Consider the following 21,684-nt stretch of genomic DNA (forward strand, 5'->3'; position numbering starts at 1 on the left):
TCACTGGCGTGGTGCCCTTACTGCTTTCTACCAATTTGGCCTTTCCTCTGGACCCCCCCAATTTGTTGGGGGTACTCCAATACACGTGACAAACAGTAATAAACAATCACCTCTTATGTACACTGAGATTCCTGCTCTCTATGTACCCGGTGACCATTATCACCGCTACAAAAAGTGAGAGGGAATCCAACCATTGGAGAGAAGAGAGGGAGGCAGAGTGACCTCACAAATCTCCCAACACAAACAATAATAAACGCACATTTTATACCTGCAAACTAGAAAAAAATAATGTGCATTTACTATTCTTTGAGGAATTTATCCTTTAAGAACTGCAAATGATGTCAACAAAACGAATCCTTTTTGGAACCGACTACAAAGACCATTTATATGTTTGCACTGTACCAAGTGTCCCTTTTCATAGATCGCAGGTTACGGTCTGCGCGTGCATTTCATAGATCGCAGTTTGCGGCCCGCGCGTGCATTTCATAGATCGCAGGTTATGGTCCGCGCGTGCTTATTATAGAGCGCAGGTAACGGTCCATGCGTTTCACAGATCGCAGGTTACGCTCCGCGAGTTTCATAGATCGTAGGTTACACTCCGCGAGTGTCATAGATCGCAGGTTACGCTCCGCGAGTTTCATAGATCGTAGGTTACACTCCGCGCGTGTCATAGATCACAGGTTACGCTCCGCGAGTTTCATAGATGGCAGGTTACGCTCCGCGAGTTTCATAGATGGCAGGTTACGCTCCGCGAGTTTCATAGATCGTAGGTTACACTCCGCGAGTGTCATAGATCACAGGTTACACTCCGCGAGTGTCATAGATCACAGGTTACGCTCCGCGAGTGTCATAGATCACAGGTTACACTCCGCAAGTGTCATAGATCGCAGGTTGCGCTCCGCGAGTTTCATAGATCGCAGGTTACGCTCCGCGAGTTTCATAGATGGCAGGTTACGCTCCGCGAGTTTCATAGATCGTAGGTTACGCTCCGCGAGTGTCATAGATCACAGGTTACGCTCCGCGAGTGTCATAGATCACAGGTTACGCTCCGCGAGTTTCATAGATGGCAGGTTACGCTCCGCGAGTTTCATAGATCGTAGGTTACACTCCGCGAGTGTCATAGATCACAGGTTACGCTCCGCGAGTTTCATAGATGGCAGGTTACGCTCTGCGAGTTTCATAGATCGTAGGTTACACTCCGCGAGTGTCATAGATCGCAGGTTACGCTCCGCGAGTTTCATAGATGGCAGGTTACGCTCTGCGAGTTTCATAGATCGTAGGTTACACTCCGCGAGTTTCATAGATCGTAGGTTACACTCCGCGAGTGTCATAGATCGCAGGTTACGCTCCGCGAGTTTCATAGATGGCAGGTTACGCTCCGCGAGTTTCATAGATCGTAGGTTACACTCGGCGAGTGTCATAGATCGCAGGTTACACTCCGCGAGTGTCATAGATCGCAGGTTACGCTTCGCGAGTGTCATAGATCACAGGTTACGCTCCGCGAGTTTCATAGATGGCAGGTTACGCTCTGCGAGTTTCATAGATCGTAGGTTACACTCCACGAGTGTCATAGATCACAGGTTACGCTCCGCGAGTTTCATAGATGGCAGGTTACGCTCTGCGAGTTTCATAGATCGTAGGTTACACTCCGCGAGTTTCATAGATCGTAGGTTACACTCCGCGAGTGTCATAGATCGCAGGTTACGCTCCGCGAGTTTCATAGATGGCAGGTTACGCTCCGCGAGTTTCATAGATCGTAGGTTACGCTTCGCGAGTGTCATAGATCGCAGGTTACGCTCCGCGAGTGTCATAGATCGCAGGTTACACTCCGCGAGTGTCATAGATCGCAGGTTACGCTTCGCGAGTGTCATAGATCGCAGGTTACGCTCCGCGAGTGTCATAGATCGCAGGTTACGCTCCGCGAGTTTCATAGATCGAAGAGGACCGACAGTGAAAGGGTTAGAGGACATCCCAGCAATTCCATTGATCGGAGTATAGTGGTCACCATTGGTGTATGGCATCATACCGCTACATCAGTCTATAGCCACACTTGTCTCCACAGGGGAATAGAGAGCACTCCTATAGGTGACTAAGAGGCAGCGGGGTCCAGGTCCTGTCTTTAGCATTTTATTCCTGGAGGAGACCTTCTCCCTCACTGATCCATAGTGCAGGAGTTGCGATTTGTGAGATTCAGATGAAATGTGCGATAGTCGCGATCCAATGTCACAAATAAAAAACAAACTTCAACAAACCCAAAATAAATGATCACCAAAACAACAAATTCATTTGTGTCCTTCAGATGACAGGATGGGACGGATTTGGTCCTTTCCTCAAGGTTTGAAGCAACTGAAATAATGTAAGGATACAATGAATGATCCGAATTTATTCCATTCTATTCTAGTGCCCATTGTGCCCGTTTCTAGCAGGAATAAGCCCAAACAGGGAGGACCAATGGAATGGCGCGGGTGTCCTGTAACTCTTTCATTGCCGGTCCTGATGAAGTGGCGCTATTCTGTGAAACGCGTAGACCGCAACCTTCTGCTGTGAAATGGGACACTCAGTATGATACAAATAAGTGGTCTTTGTAGCTGGTCAAAAAAACAAAACATTGTATCAACCATGGTATGTGAAACTATTGCAGGATGGCACAAATACATTTGGAAAAATTTTTACAGTCGTGTGTCAGATTTGGCTTTTTCATGTCATACCAATACGAACACGAGAATGCCGACACATTTGTCATGGCAGCGATTTTCTGGGTGAAATGATGCGTTATCCCACAGAAATGCCAATATTTTTGGCCATGACTGTATATTTTTGTTATTTATATCCCCGGGGGACCATCCTAGAACGTCCCTGTTTTCACTTTGTGGTAGTCACGGAGGGACCAGGAGGTAAACCTGTCCTCAAAGCAAGTGTCTGAAGCCAGCCATCCACGGATCGACGTTCAGCCAGGGAACAGACGAATTTCGATGTATGGGCACTGATCTACCAACCAACTTCTGTACAACCGCCCTGTCGGATTTTCTCCGCTCGATCAGTGCTGCAGGCTATAGCCGGCAGTGCTGATCAGTGTGTTCTGATGGCGGGGGAAGTCTTCCTGCTGTCCGTATACAATCCCTCAGCGGGAAGGATTCTGTAACACATCGTTCTCTGCCACCCGGGACTCTGTGTGCCGCCACACCACCCTCCACCTACCCCACAGGCAGCAAAGTGAGCCTATAAACTGCTGCAAAATGGAGACTTTGACTCTTGGGGGCTCTCACATTCTCTGACTTCCTGTTGGTAAATTTTCACACCTTGGCCCCCGGCCCCCCCACGCACTTCATCCTCCAGAATCCAGGCCTGACTAGGCTGCAAATGTTATTTCATTCCCTTTAAATAGACGAGAGAACCCGATCCTCCAGCGACAGATTCTGCCGAGGTGTCTCCTTGCAAGAGGCCAAACAATTTCTGCCCGAGCTCTTAAAATGGAGCCGTTGGAGGCGCTCCGTGGTCCGGCCTCCTATAAATACCCGGCTCTCACCACCCGCATTTCTTACACCTCCCTGGTGGAGGTCAGCATTAAAGACACAGCACCCGAGTCACCCACCCCGAGGAACCGGAGGCACTTGCACCCCCTCTGAGGACATCATCTACTTGTCACAACCCATACAGCACAAACCAACATCGTATAAGTCCTTGTGAGATCCACGTGTGCCGTGCAGTGAGTGTCAGCTCTTGGGTTCACACACCATGAAACTGCATCTCCACGTCTCTTCAAAAATCAATCAGCTGCTACTGCAACAACGCTGAAGTCAGAAACTCTATTCAATGAAATACCTGAATCTGAGCTCCAGGCGATCCATGCTGAGTGATCCTCACATGCGATGCTGGGCGGAACTGCAGCTTCTGGTCACAGGACCTCTTGCTTTCTTCGGTTTTTCTTTCCTCCTGTAGGTGGCAGAAAGGAGACTGTATGGAGTTCACATTGAGGAGGAACAATCTGCAGGTCAGCACATTCACAGGACTCAGCAACCGGGGGCCCCAGAATTTACTGGCAGCAAAGTCAGATTAATGGTACCAGGGCCCATTCACACCAGGCGCAGTGGGATGCATTTCTGCCTGAACTGCAACCGCACCGACAGTCCAAATCCAGGCTATCCTATGGGCATCGTTCACACTATTGCAGCGCAGCAAGAAAAGCGCAGCGAGAAGAGTGCAGCGAGAAAAGCGCAGCGAGAAGAGTGCAGCGAGAAGAGTGCAGCGTGATAAGTGCAGCGTGATAAGTGCAGCGAGCTGCATGTACACGAATGAAAATACACGGCAATGAACATAAAAGCTACAAAAAGGTGGAAATGTCCTCAAAGGAAATGCTTCAGAAAAATGCACCGAAAATACATGTAAAAATGCATGTCACCGTGCATGTAACCACACATATCACCGAGCATGTCACCACGCATGTCACCGCATTTCACCATGCATGTCACCTCGTATATCACCACGCATGTCACTGCGCATGTCACCACACGTCACCTTGCATGCTAAAAAACACAGTAAACCCTCCGTTTCTGGTGTGAATGGGCCCACCCATTGGTGGTTGTCATCTCACTTATACCCCTTATACACTGTCACATGTCCTATGGGCGCAACTTACCCCACTAACCCAGTCATGTGATCTGATAGAGACATCTAACCTACCCCAGTCATGTGACCTGAGAGACACATCTCACCTACCCCAGTCATGTGACCTGAGAGAGATATTTACCTCAGCCACCCCAGTCATGTGACCTGAGAGAGAGATATTTACCTCACCCACCCCAGTCATGTGACCTGAGAGAGATATTTACCTCACCCACCCCAGTCATGTGACCTGAGAGAGAGATATTTACCTCACCCACCCCAGTCATGTGACCTGAGAGAGATATTTACCTCACCCACCCCAGTCATGTGACCTGAGAGAGATATTTACCTCACCCACCCCAGTCATGTGACCTGAGAGAGATATTTACCTCACCCACCCCAGTCATGTGACCTGAGAGAGATATTTACCTCACCCACCCCAGTCATGTGACCTGAGAGAGATATTTACCTCAGCCACCCCAGTCATGTGACCTGAGAGAGATATTTACCTCACCCACCCCAGTCATGTGACCTGAGAGAGATATTTACCTCACCCACCCCAGTCATGTGACCTGAGAGCGATATTTACCTCACCCACCCCAGTCATGTGACCTGAGAGAGATATTTACCTCAGCTCACCTGAGGGAGGCCACGATGATAAAAACTGCACTCTGCAAATATCACCCCACATATTACCCCCTCGGGTCACATGACCGGGGGGGGGGGGCAGGGGTAATATCAGGCAGTTACCCCACCCCTGTCAGGTGACCTCCGGGTATTCATGGAGCTAAAGTTCCAAATATCCGGCACAGAGCTCACCCTCCAACAATGACAGGTCCGACTTACCTGTGTGCGAAGTGTCGGCTGCAAGCTGAAGATCTTGTCCGGGGGACACTGGGTGTGCTGGGGGCCCCTTTGTTTATGGGGGCCCAGGAGAGCTCCTGAGAGAAGTCTGTGAGTACCGAGCTCTCCTCACCTGACTGCTGATTGTGATCAGGAAGGGGCCGAACCTCCTCACCTGAGCCAGGAGGGGGCACTGCACTGACCACCACTGAGCCAGCATTACCTGTGCTGCATAGCATTACCCCCCCCCCCATCACACCCCAATCCTCCCCATTACACCCCAACCCCCCAATCCTCCCCCATTACACCCCAATCCTCCCTCTGTCCCTATATTACACCCCAATCCTCCCGTTTGTCCCTCTATAATACCCCAATCCCCCTCCGTCCCTCTATTATACCCCCCAATCCCCCTCCGTCCCTCTATTATACCCCCCAATCCCCCTCCGTCCCTCTATTATACCCCCCAATCCCCCTCCGTCCCTCTATTATACCCCGATCCCCCCTCTGTCCCTCTATTATACCCCGATCCCCCCTCTGTCCCTCTATTATACCCCGATCCCCCCTCCGTCCCTCTATTATACCCCGATCCCCCCTCCGTCCCTCTATTATACCCCGATCCCCCCTCCGTCCCTCTATTATATCCCCCTCCGTCCCTCTATTATACCCCCCAATCCCCCTCCGTCCCTCTATTATACCCCGATCCCCCCTCCGTCCCTCTATTATACCCCGATCCCCCCTCCGTCCCTCTATTATACCCCCGATCCCCCCTCCGTCCCTCTATTATACCCCGATCCCGCCTCCGTCCCTCTATTATACCCCCATTCCCTCTCCGTCCCTCTATTATACCCCAATCCCCCCCTCCGTCCCTCTATTATACCCCCGATCCCCCCTCCGTCCCTCTATTATACCCCGATCCCCCCTCCGTCCCTCTATTATACCCCCATTCCCTCTCCGTCCCTCTATTATACCCCGATCCCCCCTCCGTCCCTCTATTATACCCCGATCCCCCCTCCGTCCCTCTATTATACCCCGATCCCCCCTCCGTCCCTCTATTATACCCCCATCCCCCCTCCGTCCCTCTATTATACCCCGATCCCCCCTCCGTCCCTCTATTATACCCCCCAATCCCCCTCCGTCCCTCTATTATACCCCGATCCCCCCTCCGTCCCTCTATTATACCCCGATCCCCCCTCCGTCCCTCTATTATACCCCGATCCTCCCTCCGTCCCTCTATTATACTCCCGTTCCCTCTCCGTCCCTCTATTATACCCCGATCCCCCCTCCGTCCCTCTATTATACTCCCGTTCCCTTTCCGTCCCTCTATTATACCCCGATCCCCCCTCCGTCCCTCTATTATACCCCGATCCCCCCTCCGTCCCTCTATTATACCCCGATCCCCCCTCCGTCCCTCTATTATACCCCGATCCCCCCTCCGTCCCTCTATTATACCCCGATCCCCCCTCCGTCCCTCTATCATACCCCCATTCCCTCTCCGTCCCTCTATCATACCCCCATCCCCCCTCCGTCCCTCTATCATACCCCGATCCCCCCTCCGTCCCTCTATTATACCCCGATCCCCCCTCCGTCCCTCTATTATACCCCGATCCTCCCTCCGTCCCTCTATTATACCCCGATCCTCCCTCCGTCCCTCTATTATACCCCGATCCTCCCTCCGTCCCTCTATTATACCCCCATTCCCCCTCCGTCCCTCTATTATACCCCGATCCCCCCTCCGTCCCTCTATTATACCCCGATCCCCCCTCCGTCCCTCTATTATACTCCCATTCCCCCTCCGTCCCTCTATTATACTCCCATTCCCCCTCCGTCCCTCTATTATACTCCGATCCCCCCTCCGTCCCTCTATTATACTCCGATCCCCCCTCCGTCCCTCTATTATACCCCGATCCCCCCTCCGTCCCTCTATTATACCCCGATCCCCCCTCCGTCCCTCTATTATACCCCGATCCCCCCTTCGTCTCTTTATTATACCCCGATCCCCCCTCCGTCTCTCTATTATACCCCGATCCCCCCTCCGTCCCTCTATTATACCCCGATCCCCCCTCCGTCCCTCTATTATACCCCCAACCCCCCTCCGTCCCTCTATTATACCCCGATCCTCCCTCCGTCCCTCTATTATACCCCCATTCCCTCTCCGTCTCTCTATTATACCCCGATCCCCCCTCCGTCTCTCTATTATACCCCCATTCCCTCTCCGTCCCTCTATTATACCCCGATCCCCCCTCCGTCCCTCTATTATACCCCCGATCCCCCCTCCGTCCCTCTTATACCCCGATCCCCCCTCCGTCCCTCTATTATACCCCGATCCCCCCTCCGTCCCTCTATTATACCCCGATCCCCCCTCCGTCCCTCTATTATACCCCGATCCCCCCTCCGTCCCTCTATTATACCCCGATCCTCCCTCCGTCCCTCTATTATACCCCCATCCCCCCTCCGTCCCTCTATTATACCCCCATTCCCTCTCCGTCCCTCTATTATACCCCGATCCCCCCTCCGTCCCTCTATTATACCCCGATCCCCCCTCCGTCCCTCTATTATACCCCGATCCCCCCTCCGTCCCTCTATTATACCCCGATCCCCCCTCCGTCCCTCTATTATACCCCGATCCCCCCTCCGTCCCTCTATTATACCCCCATTCCCCCTCCGTCCCTCTATTATACCCCGATCCCCCCTCCGTCCCTCTATTATACCCCGATCCCCCCTCCGTCCCTCTATTATACCCCGATCCCCCCTCCGTCCCTCTATTATACCCCCATTCCCTCTCCGTCCCTCTATTGGTGTTGGTGGAAGGTACAAGCACATCTTCCTGTTCTGCTGCCAGCAGCCTGTCAAAGTCTATGAGAAGCTGCAGGTTGCTGCGGCTGGACGGAGCACGGAGCAGTACTTGTGTAGTGCAGCATGCGCCGAGACAAATGCCAAGAATGGAAAGGTGATCACAAGCTGAGCCATGCTAGAATGCAGCCTGCAGCACAGACCAGGGCTACCTTAATGCATGGGCATTGCCCAGGGGCCCCAGGTGAATGGGGGCCCCATGATACTTTTGCATTACATCATACTTGCCAACTGTCCTGGATTTGCTGGGACAGTCACGCTTTTTACTAAGCTGCCCCGGGACCTATTTTCTGCCCCTCCCTCCCCCTGTATTGTGTTGATCAGTCTTTCATGGCATCTTTTCTTGTTTCACGAAGGTGTCTCCACGGCCCTTTTAAAGGGTTTGTGACGTCGGGAGGCGGGGCGAGTTTAGGGTCATGTGACCGTCGTAATTGGCTGTCAAGACAATCACATGATCAGAAGAGTCCCAATCTCAAGGAGAGATCTGGATCTTTCCGAGGGACGCAGACACGTGCTGGGAGTGCGCAGGGCATGCGTTTTCAGCATGATGGTTTACAAATGATATGCGTCCGCGCAGCCTCAAGGCCCAGCCGCTGAGAGAGCGCATATTTACATCCAATCGGACTGAAGAGGTTAAAATTTATTTCATTAAATATATGTCTATATCTATCAACCATTTATACTTTAATTCTTGGGAGTGGGTGCATCTGGTAGGGGCCCCAGTCCATTACTTTGCCCAGGGGCCCGTGATGTTATATAGATGGCCCTGGCACAGACGGGTCCATGTAGATGCTTCTTCCTGCCAATAAATGCTTTCGTTTGGTCCTTATTTCCAGGCTGGGGGACGTCCACCATCATCTAGGTTTTCTTGCCCCTCTTCTTCATTGGATTTCAGTTCTTTCAATCATGGAGGCTCAGCCTCACAGCTGGGCGTTGCCTAGGTCAGTCTATATGCAAATATGGCCTGCTTAGGAACACCCACTCCTCTAGATTGGCATCTACTCAAGACATTTTGATATTTGCATAACTCCTCCCAAAATCCATCCCACCGCTTGTCTCAGGACTGAGGGCTGTGGAGAGGAGTACGAAGCCAGGTTGCTAGGATGTCCTCAGAAGGCTGTGTAAAGCACCCTACCAGCTCCTCCCACCAGCCATGATCTGACTATTGCATTGAGAAGCACAGAGACACAGTGACAACAGCTCTAGGTCTATAATTAAGTATGAAATGAAAACAGATTGTACTTAAAAATGGATTGAGCTCATTGGTGAAGGAACTATGGAAGGTAAAATATCAGCAGATTAAATTTTAACTCGTGGTGACCCCTCTCCGCCATTTCCTATCCATCACCTGATGACGGCTTAATCAGCTGCACTTTGCAGAACATTCCTCTATTAAAAAATGAGATGGGGGACAATCTGTCTAGACGGATGACGCACCCATGACCTTTTTACCGGTTTTGTCATGTTGCCCATTGTGCTCAGAGCTCATCTCAGATGGTGATTCTTCCAACAGTGAGCAAATATTTTACCGTTTTTTCAATAAGAGGCAGAGTGCAAGCTCTTGCGTCAAAACATTGACCTAAAGGAGAGGAGACAATGCTTGGCACACCTATAGGATACAAATGGGCAACAACACAGGTAACATACGTAAAACAACTGCCATTCTCCCCAACTTGGCCAATGTGTGGATGTGGTACTTGGTGACTAGGTCTGAGCATTTAGGTTCCTGGATACGCCGGAGCCGGTACACAATGGAATGGTCTTTGTCTTGAGTAGACATCATGGGATCCCGGGGATCTCCTGCTTGTGGAAAGCAACAATATCTATCACAGATCTCAGGCCTTGACAGAAAAGTACTCAACAATGGGGGTACATCCTGGCATTGGGAACATAGTGGCACTAGGGGTACATCCTGGCATTGGGGGAACATACAGGGATTAGGAACATAATGACACTGGGGGTACATCCTGGCATTGGGAGAACATACGGGGATTGGGGTAACATACTGGCACTGGGGGTATAATGGCATTGGGAGAACATACAGGGATTAGGAACATAATGACAATGGGGGTATATCCTGGCACTGGGAACATAATGGCACTGGGGGTACCTCCTGGCATTGGGGGAACATACAGGGATTAGGAACATAATGACACTGGGGGTACATCCTGGCATTGGGAGAACATACAGGGATTAGGAACATAATGACAATGGGGGTATATCCTGGCACTGGGAACATAATAGCACTGGGGGTACCTCCTGGCATTGGGGGAACATACAGGGATTAGGAACATAATGGCACTGGGGGTACATCCTGGCATTGGGGGAACATACGGGGATTGGGGGAACATACTGGCACTGGGGGGTATATCCTGGCACTGGGAACATAATGGCACTGGGGGTGTATCGTGGCATTGGGAACATAATGGCATTGGGGGTAGATCCTGGAATTGGGGGTAGAGCCTGGCACTGGGAACATAATGGCACTGGCGGTGTATCCTGGCATTGGGGGAACATACTGGCACTGGGGGTATATCCTGGCACTTGGAACATAATGGCATTGGGGGAACATAAGGGCACTGGGGGTGTATCCTGGCATTGGAAACATAATGGCATTGGGGGTACATCTTGGCATTGAGGGTGCATCCTCGCAGTAGGGTGGCATTATTTGCCCCATGGCACACATACCTGTTTCCATATGCGGCTTCTTCGCTGACCAAAATGTCGCCGTCCAGGGATTCAGAGAAGTAATTACTTCTCTGCCCCGGGTGGCAAGTTGTCACCAATGACAGGATGGCTGTTGTCGGCTTACCTGCATACTAGCTCTGGATCAGAGACTCACATTATTTAAGAGTAACTCCACTTTTGTCAAGGGAAAAAAAAAAAACCGAGACACATAGATACCCATTTTTGATCGGCAAGTACTGATACTTTTGCTTAGATACTCGCAGATACCGATACTCTGCATCAAAACAAGATGGATGGATGCAATTTGAACAGGAATGCGATTGTTGACAGAATCCCATGAAGTTTCCTCACTGCTCCTGTGTGAACCCGGGTGGTCATAGGAGCAGGGTGCAGGAAACCTCTCCCTGTACCAGACTTGTGCTGTCCCAGAAGGAAAAGATGGGGATTTGAAATCCTCGCGGCTTTCTCCTCTCAGTGCAGGGATGACAATACGGGCTGGATGGCTTTTGATTGGGCAGCAGCGTGACGAGTACTCATGAAAATACTCAGAATCAGCACATTCCTAGAAAAAAACATTCCCGTTGGTGAACTATGTACATTGCAAGAATTAACAATGTTGCCGATTCCTACCTTCTGTTATTGTCTGTGTGCAGAGGGAATGGGAGTGATTTAACCAATCAGCTGCTGCACTTGCAGGGCTCTGAGGAAAGTGGCAGGGTCTGCAGCCCTTGAGCTTTTAGTCACACCGATTGCCATTTCCAAAGTGGTGCAATTTGGTCTCATTTAAAGCTTGACTTAAACGTAGCACTGATATAGACACAGGTGTGATTTCAGTGCCATTTTCCTCAGTCTATGAGGGTTAAAGCGCACAGAAGTGGTGAAAAAGTAATACAGGGACTATATTTGGGTAGCTGATTTCTGGAGACCAACTCAAGCAATGGGCTAGCAATGAGCCTTGACTGACGTCACTGGAAGAGGACTATACAAATAATGAATAAGGACTAAAAAATTCTGTTCTGGGTGAAGCTAGGGAAAAGATGTCTGCCCTCCTAGGACAGGGGTGTCAAGCTCAATTTCATGGGGGGGGGGGGTCAAATCAGCTTTAAGGTTTCTTATTGCATCTATACTGTCCACAGCACCCAATCCCCCCTCCTTACATCAGATGCCAAGACACTCCCCCCCATCAGAAGTGAATAGCCCCCTAACCCTCCCTTACATCACACTGCTCCCCCCTTACCTTGTGCTGCTGGGGGTGGAGTTAAAGTGCAGAGTCTGGGGGAGAACCACAGGAAGACAATGCAGCTGCTGGAAAGACTGGGGGGAGGTAGAGATGAGGGGGTGCTGCGGCTGCACAAAGAGGTGCACCCCTCTGCTGCTGAGACAGTGTGGAGGTGGAGACAATGGTGCTGCAGCTGCAGAGAGGTGCAGGATCTGTAGAAGTTCTCTCATCCTCTCTGTTTGCAACTGTTGAAATAAGGTGGGGGTGGAGACAAGGGGGTGCTGCGACTGCACAGAGGTGCATGATCTGTAGGAGTTCTCTCCTCTCCGTTGCTGACTGCCGCGACAAGATCAAGATAGAGACAAGGGGGTGCTGCGGCTGCACAGAGAGGTGCACCTCTCTGCTGCTGAGACAATGTGAAGGTGGAAACAAGGGGGTGCTGCGGCTGCACAGAGGTGCATGTTCTGTAGGAGTTCTCTCCTCTATGTTACTGACTGCTGAGACAAGGTTGAAACAAGATGATGGGTTGCTGCGGCTGCACAGAGAGGTGCACCTCTCTGCTGCTGACAACAATGTGGAGATGGAAACAAGGGGGTGCTGCGGCTGCAGAGGAGCATGATCTGTAGGAGTTCTCTCCTCTCCGTTGCTGACTGCTGAGACAAGGTTGAGACAAGACGAGGGGGTGCTGCGGCTGCACAGAGAGGTGCACCTCCGTGCTGCTGACTGCTGTGACAAGGTAGGGGTGGAGGGGGTGCTGCAGAAAAGGTGCAAGGGCCACATGAACTAGACTGGCGGGTCAGATTCAGCTGCAGACCTTCTGTGTGACACGTCCTAGGACAATAGCAGAAAAAAGAGGTATGCTGGATAGAGGGGGTTCGCTTCTGATTGTACGGTTTGTCTTCATCCAATCTTCCTGGAAGCATTAATATTAGCTGGCAGCATCCAAATTGAATCTGGTGTTTTATTTTTTTTTTTATATTGACCTTTTTTCGATGTTGCAGGCTGGTCATGGGACATGCAATGTTGTCTTCTTCCTCTTGGGCTCTCCAGCCTTGGGTGCTTTTCTCCTGATGCTGAGAACGAACGAAACTTGCAAGTCAGATCACCTTCACACCAAATAAACTGCCTCTGCGGGTAAAGGGTTCCCTTGGCTGAAGACACTCTTTGCAGCAAGTTGATGGCTCTTGCTGTAGATGTAGGCCCATTTACCCACCTCATGAAGCCTATCTGCAAACCCCCCAGGGACTGCCCGTCCACATCCTGCCGTGCTGCTAGGACATTACTAAGAGACTCCCAACCCGTTACAGTCCACAGCCACCAACACAGGAGCAAGATCTCAGAACGGGAGCTGCAACAGGGGAGAGAAAGTGAATGTGACGGGATAGGATTCAGGAAAAGAGCTCACTTCTGTGATGGGTGTGAACAGCTACCCCTGCCTTAGCAATGTCCTAGCAACAGAAGAAGATGGAGGCATGCAATCTCCGGGAGTTTTTCACTTAGGCTTTATGGGATATGCAAATAGTCTACAGCTACAGCAAGGGCAATATTGGACTGGATATCCAATATTCGACTTTGGTCCAAGCTGCACAGTTTATCTACAGCCACCTCATCTCTGCATAGGCAGGTTTGGATTTTTGCTAAAGATGAACAAGCCTTTAAGAGGGATTACATACAGAGGCTGAGAACATGGTAGCTGCATACAGAAAAGGCTCCAGCACCCAGATTGCCGAGTCAGCCAGCTGCTCCCCAGGCAGGGCATACAATGCAGTCATTGGATGGGTGGATGCCCTCAGGAAGGAGACGTGTCGCAGATTATATACACGGCTGACAATGTATGCACAGCTTTGCCTGCTGTACATTCCTGTCAGTCCCTGCCCTTTAGGGGCACACACATATACTAGGGCCAATGAACACAAGAGCCAGTTATCTGACCAGCGTGGGAGGAGACCGAGGTAGCCGAAGGAAACCCAGCCTAGGAATGAGGATAAGTTGTAACATTTGTAGGTAGTTTGTTTGTTACATTGTATTGTTTATATGGTTATTGATAGAATGATTGGATTTTATTTTATTTGTACTTCAAGCATCATTATGCTCTCGGGGGGCGGAGTGAAATGTGTTGGGGGCGGGGCCTGGTTGGAGGCCAAGGTGAGGCTGTCACTTACAGGGTTTCGCTGCGACGTGCGACTTTTAGGACTTCCTTTCCCTACCACATCTATGCAGAGCTATAGAGATGAGGCCACACATGGGTGCTGAAGGAGAATGGACGGGGCGCTTCTGCTCTGGGAACTTTCATCTGAGAGATGACAATGGATGTGATCAAACAATAGACAGAGCAGTACTTCAAGAGTGTGACACCTATCCATTCACTAGAGAACGGCGACATCACCGAGAACGCAGCCTATCCATTCACTAGAGAACGGCGACATCACCGAGAACGCAGCCTATCCATTCACTAGAGAACGGCGACATCACCGAGAACGCAGCCTATCCATTCACTAGAGAACGGCGACATCACCGAGAACGCAGCCTATCCATTCACTAGAGAACGGCGACATCACCGAGAACGCAGCCTATCCATTCACTAGAGAACGGCGACATCACCGAGAACGCAGCCTATCCATTCACTAGAGAGCGGCGACATCACCGAGAACGCAGCCTATCCATTCACTAGAGAGCGGCGACATCACCGAGAACGCAGCCTATCCATTCACTAGAGAACGGCGACATCACAGAGAACGCAGCCTATCCATTCACTAGAGAACGGCGACATCACCGAGAACGCAGCCTATCCATTCACTAGAGAACGGCGACATCACCGAGAACGCAGCCTATCCATTCACTAGAGAACGGCGACATCACCGAGAACGCAGCCTATCCATTCACTAGAGAACGGCGACATCACCGAGAACGCAGCCTATCCATTCACTAGAGAACGGCGACATCACCGAGAACGCAGCCTATCCATTCACTAGAGAGCGGCGACATCACCGAGAACGCAGCCTATCCATTCACTAGAGAACGGCGACATCACAGAGAACGCAGCCTATCCATTCACTAGAGAACGGCGACATCACCGAGAACGCAGCCTATCCATTCACTAGAGAGCGGCGACATCACCGAGAACGCAGCCTATCCATTCACTAGAGAGCGGCGATATCACCGAGAACGCAGCCTATCCATTCACTAGAGAGCGGCGATATCACCGAGAACACAGCCTATCCATTCACTAGAGAGCAGCGATATCACCGAGAACGCAGCCTATCCATTCACTAGAGAGCGGTGACATCAGTGAGAACGCAGCCTATCCATTCACTAGAGAGCGGTGACATCACAGAGAACGCAGCCTATCCATTCACTACAGAGAGGTGACATCACCGAGAATGTAGCCTATCCATTCACTAGAGAGTGGTGACATCACCGAGAATGTAGCCTATCCATTCACTAGAGAGCGGTGACATCACAGAGAACGCAGCCTATCCATTCACTAGACAGCGGTGACATCACAGAGAACGCAGCCTATCCATTCACTAGAAAGCGGTGACATCACAGAGAACGCAGCCTATCCATTCACTAGAGAGCGGTGACATCACCGAGAATGTAGCCTATCCATTCACTAGACAGCGGTGACATCACAGAGAACGCAGCCTATCCATTCACTAGACAGCGGTGACATCACCGAGAACGCAGCCTATCCATTCACTACAGAGAGGTGACATCACCGAGAACGCAGCCTATCCATTCACTACAGAGAGGTGACATCACCGAGAACGCAGCCTATCCATTCACTACAGAGAGGTGACATCACCGAGAACGCAGCCTATCCATTCACTACAGAGAGGTGACATCACCGAGAACGCAGCCTATCCATTCACTAGAGAGCATTGACATCACAGAGAACGCAGCCTATCCATTCACTAGACAGCGGTGACATCACTGAGAATGGAGTCTAATGACTGGGAATACTGACATTATCTGGAGTTTTCATGTGGAAGAAGAGAGGAAGTAGAAGGCAGAACTACGAGTCTAATCACGCCTCTGCCTTTGGGCTTGTAACTGTCAATGGCTTGCAGCGCCTTGTGGGACTTGTAGTTCCGCCACAGCAGGAGGGCTGCGGGTTGAGCACCCATGTGTAGGAAATGATGTAATGTCACCAAGGAGGAAGTAGGAGGGAGCATTGGGTGTAGTAGGCGGTGTTTTGCAGATATAAAAAAAGACCAGGAAACTCATTTCCCACAGGCCGGGACGAAACGCGTTGACATGTTTCTGATCGCACAAGTGGGTGCAATGGAGATTTCTTTTAACATTTTGCTTCCCCTTCTGTCCCCCTATTGTTTGAGGATTCCAGACATTTGTACATTATACTGACTGGGGGGTGGAGCCTGAGGGAGAATCCAGGATACAGATACTAAAGGATGACGGAAGACATTGATATCCACACATGAGGCTGACTGTTGTATATTGGGGGGGTGTCAATATTGTCTGGTGAGTGTGGGACTGCAGGGGGGTCAGAGCGGTTGCATGAATTGCCCTGGATGGAGGAATGCAGCAATATATTGTTCTGGTGGACTTTAATATACTGTATGGTGTACTGGGCACTGGAGGATGGGACTTATTTTTTTATTTATATTTTGGGGACTTTTTTTTTTTGTTTTATTGATTTTTGCAGGAAGGGTCTGACAATTAATCAGAAAGCAAAAAAAATAAAAAATAAATAAACAATAAACATCCTGTGTGTGTACACCCCCCTCGGCAAGCATACACACTTCAATCCATCAACGCCACCCAAATAGACCGGAGTATAAAATATTTAAGCTGTTCAAATAAAACAGCAAAATAATTGTGTTTTCATAAATGTCGTCACATTTTAATGTAAACATCAAATAAATGTAACATTGTTTTTTTTTTTCGTTTTAACTGGGAAAAAAAAATGGAAGCAGAACAAAGGTTTCTTAATTTTGTTTTTTTTTATAATTTTTTTTTTTTTTTTTTTCAATATCACTGAAGGGGAGGAGAAGTTAAGCCAGATTACAAACATTTATGCATGCATAGTGAAAAGAAACAATATTTTTTTTTTCTTTACCAAATTCACACAGTTTTTGTCTTTGTAAAATAGTTAGTAAATCTACGGAGCACCAACATACCTAAAAATGTGTTATCTTTAAGCTTTCATGATCCGGTTACAAAACAAAACAAAAAAAAATTCTATCAAAGTAAAAGTTACAAACAAGCTCTTTAAGATTGCCTGTGAGAAAATAAAATGCAGAACGGATTTTGTGTCTTTATTTTTAAAGTATATGCTTTTATTTAATTTTTTTTAATATATATATATTTTTCACTTTTTTTTTTCCTGTTTTTTGCACATTTAATAGGTGGACACGTTATTTTGTAATTAAAGCAGTTTTTGTACGCTTATTTATTCCCTCTCAGAGGTATCTGTAGAGTTTAACAAACCAAAACAAAACTAAAAAAAAAAAAAAAAAATACAAAAATCTGAAATGCATTATATACCTTGCAATTTAAAGCGCCTATAGGCAAAGTACATGCTTTAAAAAAGAAAAAAAAATTAAAAATGATATATTTTGAAAATTATTCGGTCTCCCCCTCCTTCTAGTATTTTTTTTTTTCCTGATTGACATTGATCAAATGTTTAAGCATACAAAATGTCAACGCATCTTTTTTTTTTTTCTTAAAGGTTGGTACCATTGTGAGATTAATTTGAAAAAATAAAATGCTTTCAAAATTTACAAATACCATTACAAGCACACAAGGCTGATTTTACTCCAATCTCTTCCTGAATTAGGGACTGGATATAAAGCAAGATACTAAAATGCAGCAAAAAAGATTTTTTTTTTTTTTTGCACCAAGGTGTCACATAAAATGGATTTCAAGCGGCCTCTGACAGTTCTGTTGTTAGAAGAAAAGAGGTCTGCAAGTCACCCACTTAGTGAGGCTATCTGTTATGCATGGTCTTTCACCCCCCCCCCCCCCCCCCCCAAGAGATCCTTAAAATCAGCTGCTTGCCGGTCCCTAATAAAAAAGAGATTTTAACATTAAAAAAAAAAAGGAACATGTTTTCTACAAAATAAAATAAAGGCAGCTTCCTTTGACAGAAGAGAAAATGTTGATTAAACTCAAATATTAACATTTGCTGCTCTTTTGGAAAAAAAAAAAAAAAAGTTCAAACAAAAGTAAAAGAGAAAAAAAAGAGGTTAAAGCAGTAACATACAATTTATACATTAACTGGCTATTTCTGGTACAGAAATCCAGTATTGGATGCCAATGTCAATTGAATAAATGTAAAGAATACTTACAATTTTTTTTTTCTTTTTAAATACACTTTGACAAAATTTTTAATATTTTTTTCCTCTTAAAACGTTTGCTCTTTTTTTTTTCCTTTTTGTGTTTGTATTTTTTTTTTTCATTATCTTATTACTTTTTTTTTTTTTGTTTTTTTTTTTTTGTTTTAAATAAAACCAAAGCTAACTATTATGCAACATGACACATAAGAAAATGTTCTACACAGAACAGTTATAAGTCTGCCCGACGTTTAAAAAAAAAAGAAAAAAAAAATTTTTTTTTTTACATTTTATTATTTTTTTTTAATCTCTGTAACAAGTTGCGAACTTAGCAGTAAAGCTATGAACTGTCTGTGTGAATGTATATTTATTTAAAAATAAATATAAAGCCACACATTTTTGTGTAGATCTGTATGTATCTATGTGTATATGTCTAACTGTGCCATAATCGGAGCGGGAATGATGTCCCACTGAGGAAGGATACTATTGTCAGGAATATTGGTGTCAAAAAATATTTGATTTTCCTTGTCATCCGAGGGCAGACAAGTTCCAGCGGAGAGGTGCGGTACGAGGCGATGGCATAAAAATTTGGATCATTTTGACAAATGAATAAAAAAAAATTTTTTTTTTTTAAAAGTACATAATTCATACACTAAAATACATTTTTAATTGGTTGTGTAATCCTTGTAAAGAGATTCTTGCTGTTTTACTCTAGCTGGCTGAGAGGGCACAAGAGCAGTAGACATATACACCAAGGAATACAAAAACACACTTTTTATGCACACGGATACAAAACTTTAAAAATTAAAAAAAAAAAAAAAAGCCAAAAAAACCCCCAAAACCTTAAAAAGTACAGCTCCTGGTATTATCCATTACTCAATCAAATCTAAAAACATGTTCTTTCTACAAAACGACAGGAAAAAAAAAAAAAAAAAAAACACAAACAGTATAAAACAAAAACACAGAAGTGGAGCGGGGAAAAACAAAAACAAAAATGAATAAAAAGCTACTTAAAATATGAATAGAAACCATTGCTACCTGATGAACTGCCTAAGCTTAGTTCCTGAAATAAAGACAAAGGGTCGCTATTCTTTTTTGCCTGTTCCGGCGGGGGCTTGGGTTTGGGCGGGGCGCGCAGGGCACTTGCGTAAGACATGGTGGGTTTGTTGGCGCCCGTACTCTGCTGGACAGCTCCGGCCCCGTTGGGCTCTACAATCTGTTTGTTGGGCATGAGAGGAGGGAACTGGCCGAGATGCTGCAAAACGTTGTAGTTGAACGAGTTGGACATCTGCAAGTTGTCGGGTTTGAGATGGTCGTCCGGAGGCTTTGCTATTTTCTGTGGAGTAACTGGACAATGTTACAGAAAAGACATTAGAAGGTTGGCTCACCTATATGAAGGCCGTATACAGTATATACACGGTGACAATGTAATTCCCGGAACGCACGCAGCTGAGAGCGATGGTGGGGGGGGGGGGGTCACACGGACATTTTCCCTTGACTTGCCTCTCACTCACCTGGGTCTCAGGCCAGTGGACTTGGCCTTTATGTGGTAGAAAAATAACACGCGTGTGCGTTACACCATTGAGTGGAAGGAATTTGGAACTCCGGATTAACATCGAATTTTGCGTGAAAATTGACAAAAATGTGTTACAACGGGCTCACAGTGAACATTCCAGGAAGAAATCCGGTGCTTTTGATTGGCAGAGGTGGTTTTAGGAGGGAAGGGGGGAGATGCCCATGGTGATGCAAGAAGTTGGCAGACAAAAATGCAAAAGGACCGTACGCAAATGCGGACAGAGCGCAAACCTTCGTACGCTCAGGCCGGTGTGCTGTTTGGATCACTGCGAGTTCACAGGACAAGGTACCCAGGGGCGGACTGAAAACTCATGGGGCCCCCTACTGACCCCGGGCCCTCAGCAGTGCCTGAGTTTCCAAATGGTCAGTCCGCCCCTGATGGTACCACATAATGAACAAAAGTCTGAAAAGGTTCCGGGAATGTGTTCAGAGGAAAGTTGGGAACTCCGGCCTGACAAGTGGCTCCTCCCCTGTAAAAACGCCCCTTTTCACGGTCAGTTCCGGGAATTACGTTGTCACACCTTGTCCACTGAATTCTACATCCAAATACAGCTCAGGAGAATAATAACTGTACTCCAATAACCGCACACACACACATACTCGGGGATGCGCCTGAAATCGCTCACATCCATGTACCATTAGAGTGGAATTAAAGGACTCATTATTGTTTTTAAATATCAAACACATCGTACCTACCTTCTCTCTGCAGTGGTAGTGCACACAGCTACCCGGATTCTCCTCTTCTCCGGCCCCCCACCAGCCCTCCTGGCAGGTGCCCCCACAGTGAGCAGCTTGCTATGGGGCACCCACTGCTCTGTGTGTCCATACACACACAGAGCCAATTGCTTGGCCACACCCCCTCTCTCTTCTCATTGGCTCTCGCTGCTGTCTCAGATAATGAGACAGCAGCGAGGCTAATGTAAAGGGGAGGAAAAAAAAAAGGGGAGGAAAAAAAAGGGGGGAGAAAAAAAAAGGGGGGGAGAAAAAAAAAGGGGGGGAGAAAAAAAAAGGGGGGAGAAAAAAAAAAGGTGGGAGGAAAAAAAAAAAGGGGGGGGAGAAAAAAAAGGGGGGGAGAAAAAAAAGGGGGGAGGAAAAAAAAAGGGGGGAGGAAAAAAAAAAGGGGGGGAGAAAAAAAAAGGGGGAGAAAAAAAAGGGGGGAGAAAAAAAAGGGGGGGAGAAAGGCAAAATAAAGGGAAAAAAGCCTCTCCGGAAAAGGCAAGCTCCAACATCTAAGGACACTAGCAAACAACTGAGGTCCTACAAAGTGTGGGGGGTTACAGGACTCTTCCCGCTAGGGGGTGGCCCAATCACCTAAAGGAGGCCTGCGTATAACCCTGCATGATCATTGCATACAAGCACTTTGTCCTGTATTGTACAGGAAAGGTAAAGCCTTTACACACAATGAAGTCATTCCGGAGTAAAAAAAAAAAAAAAAAAGGATTCAAATACGGAGTTAATTTCACTCCAGTCTGGTCATCGCGATGCGATGTACAGAATCGGATCAGATAGGTGTGAATACCCGTGCGATCCGATTCTAGTGCAGACCCAAAAAAAGGGTCCTGTGCCTTTTTGGTGCGGATGCGGTGCGATTAGAGCCAAACAAAATGTACG

General features: G+C 48.0%; 1 protein-coding gene across 1 annotated transcript in view; it reads right to left on the minus strand.

Annotated features, from left to right (window-relative positions):
* Positions 1-17,039: 17,039 nt before the first annotated feature.
* Positions 17,040-21,684, minus strand: part of LOC149429020 (ATP-dependent RNA helicase with zinc finger domain-like) — a 118,624-nt gene continuing 113,979 nt past the window's right edge. The window contains exon 31 of the mRNA XM_089666821.1: positions 17,040-19,845. Within this exon, the coding sequence (XP_089522947.1) occupies positions 19,505-19,845 (341 nt within the window). The 3' untranslated portion in view covers positions 17,040-19,504. The remainder of the gene's footprint in view (positions 19,846-21,684) is intronic.

The sequence above is a fragment of the Staurois parvus genome, unplaced genomic scaffold (genome assembly GCF_062004578.1).
Source record: "Staurois parvus isolate SC_StPar_1 unplaced genomic scaffold, SC_StPar_1.0 ptg002863l, whole genome shotgun sequence".
In the NCBI taxonomy this organism is placed as follows: Eukaryota; Metazoa; Chordata; class Amphibia; order Anura; family Ranidae; genus Staurois; species Staurois parvus.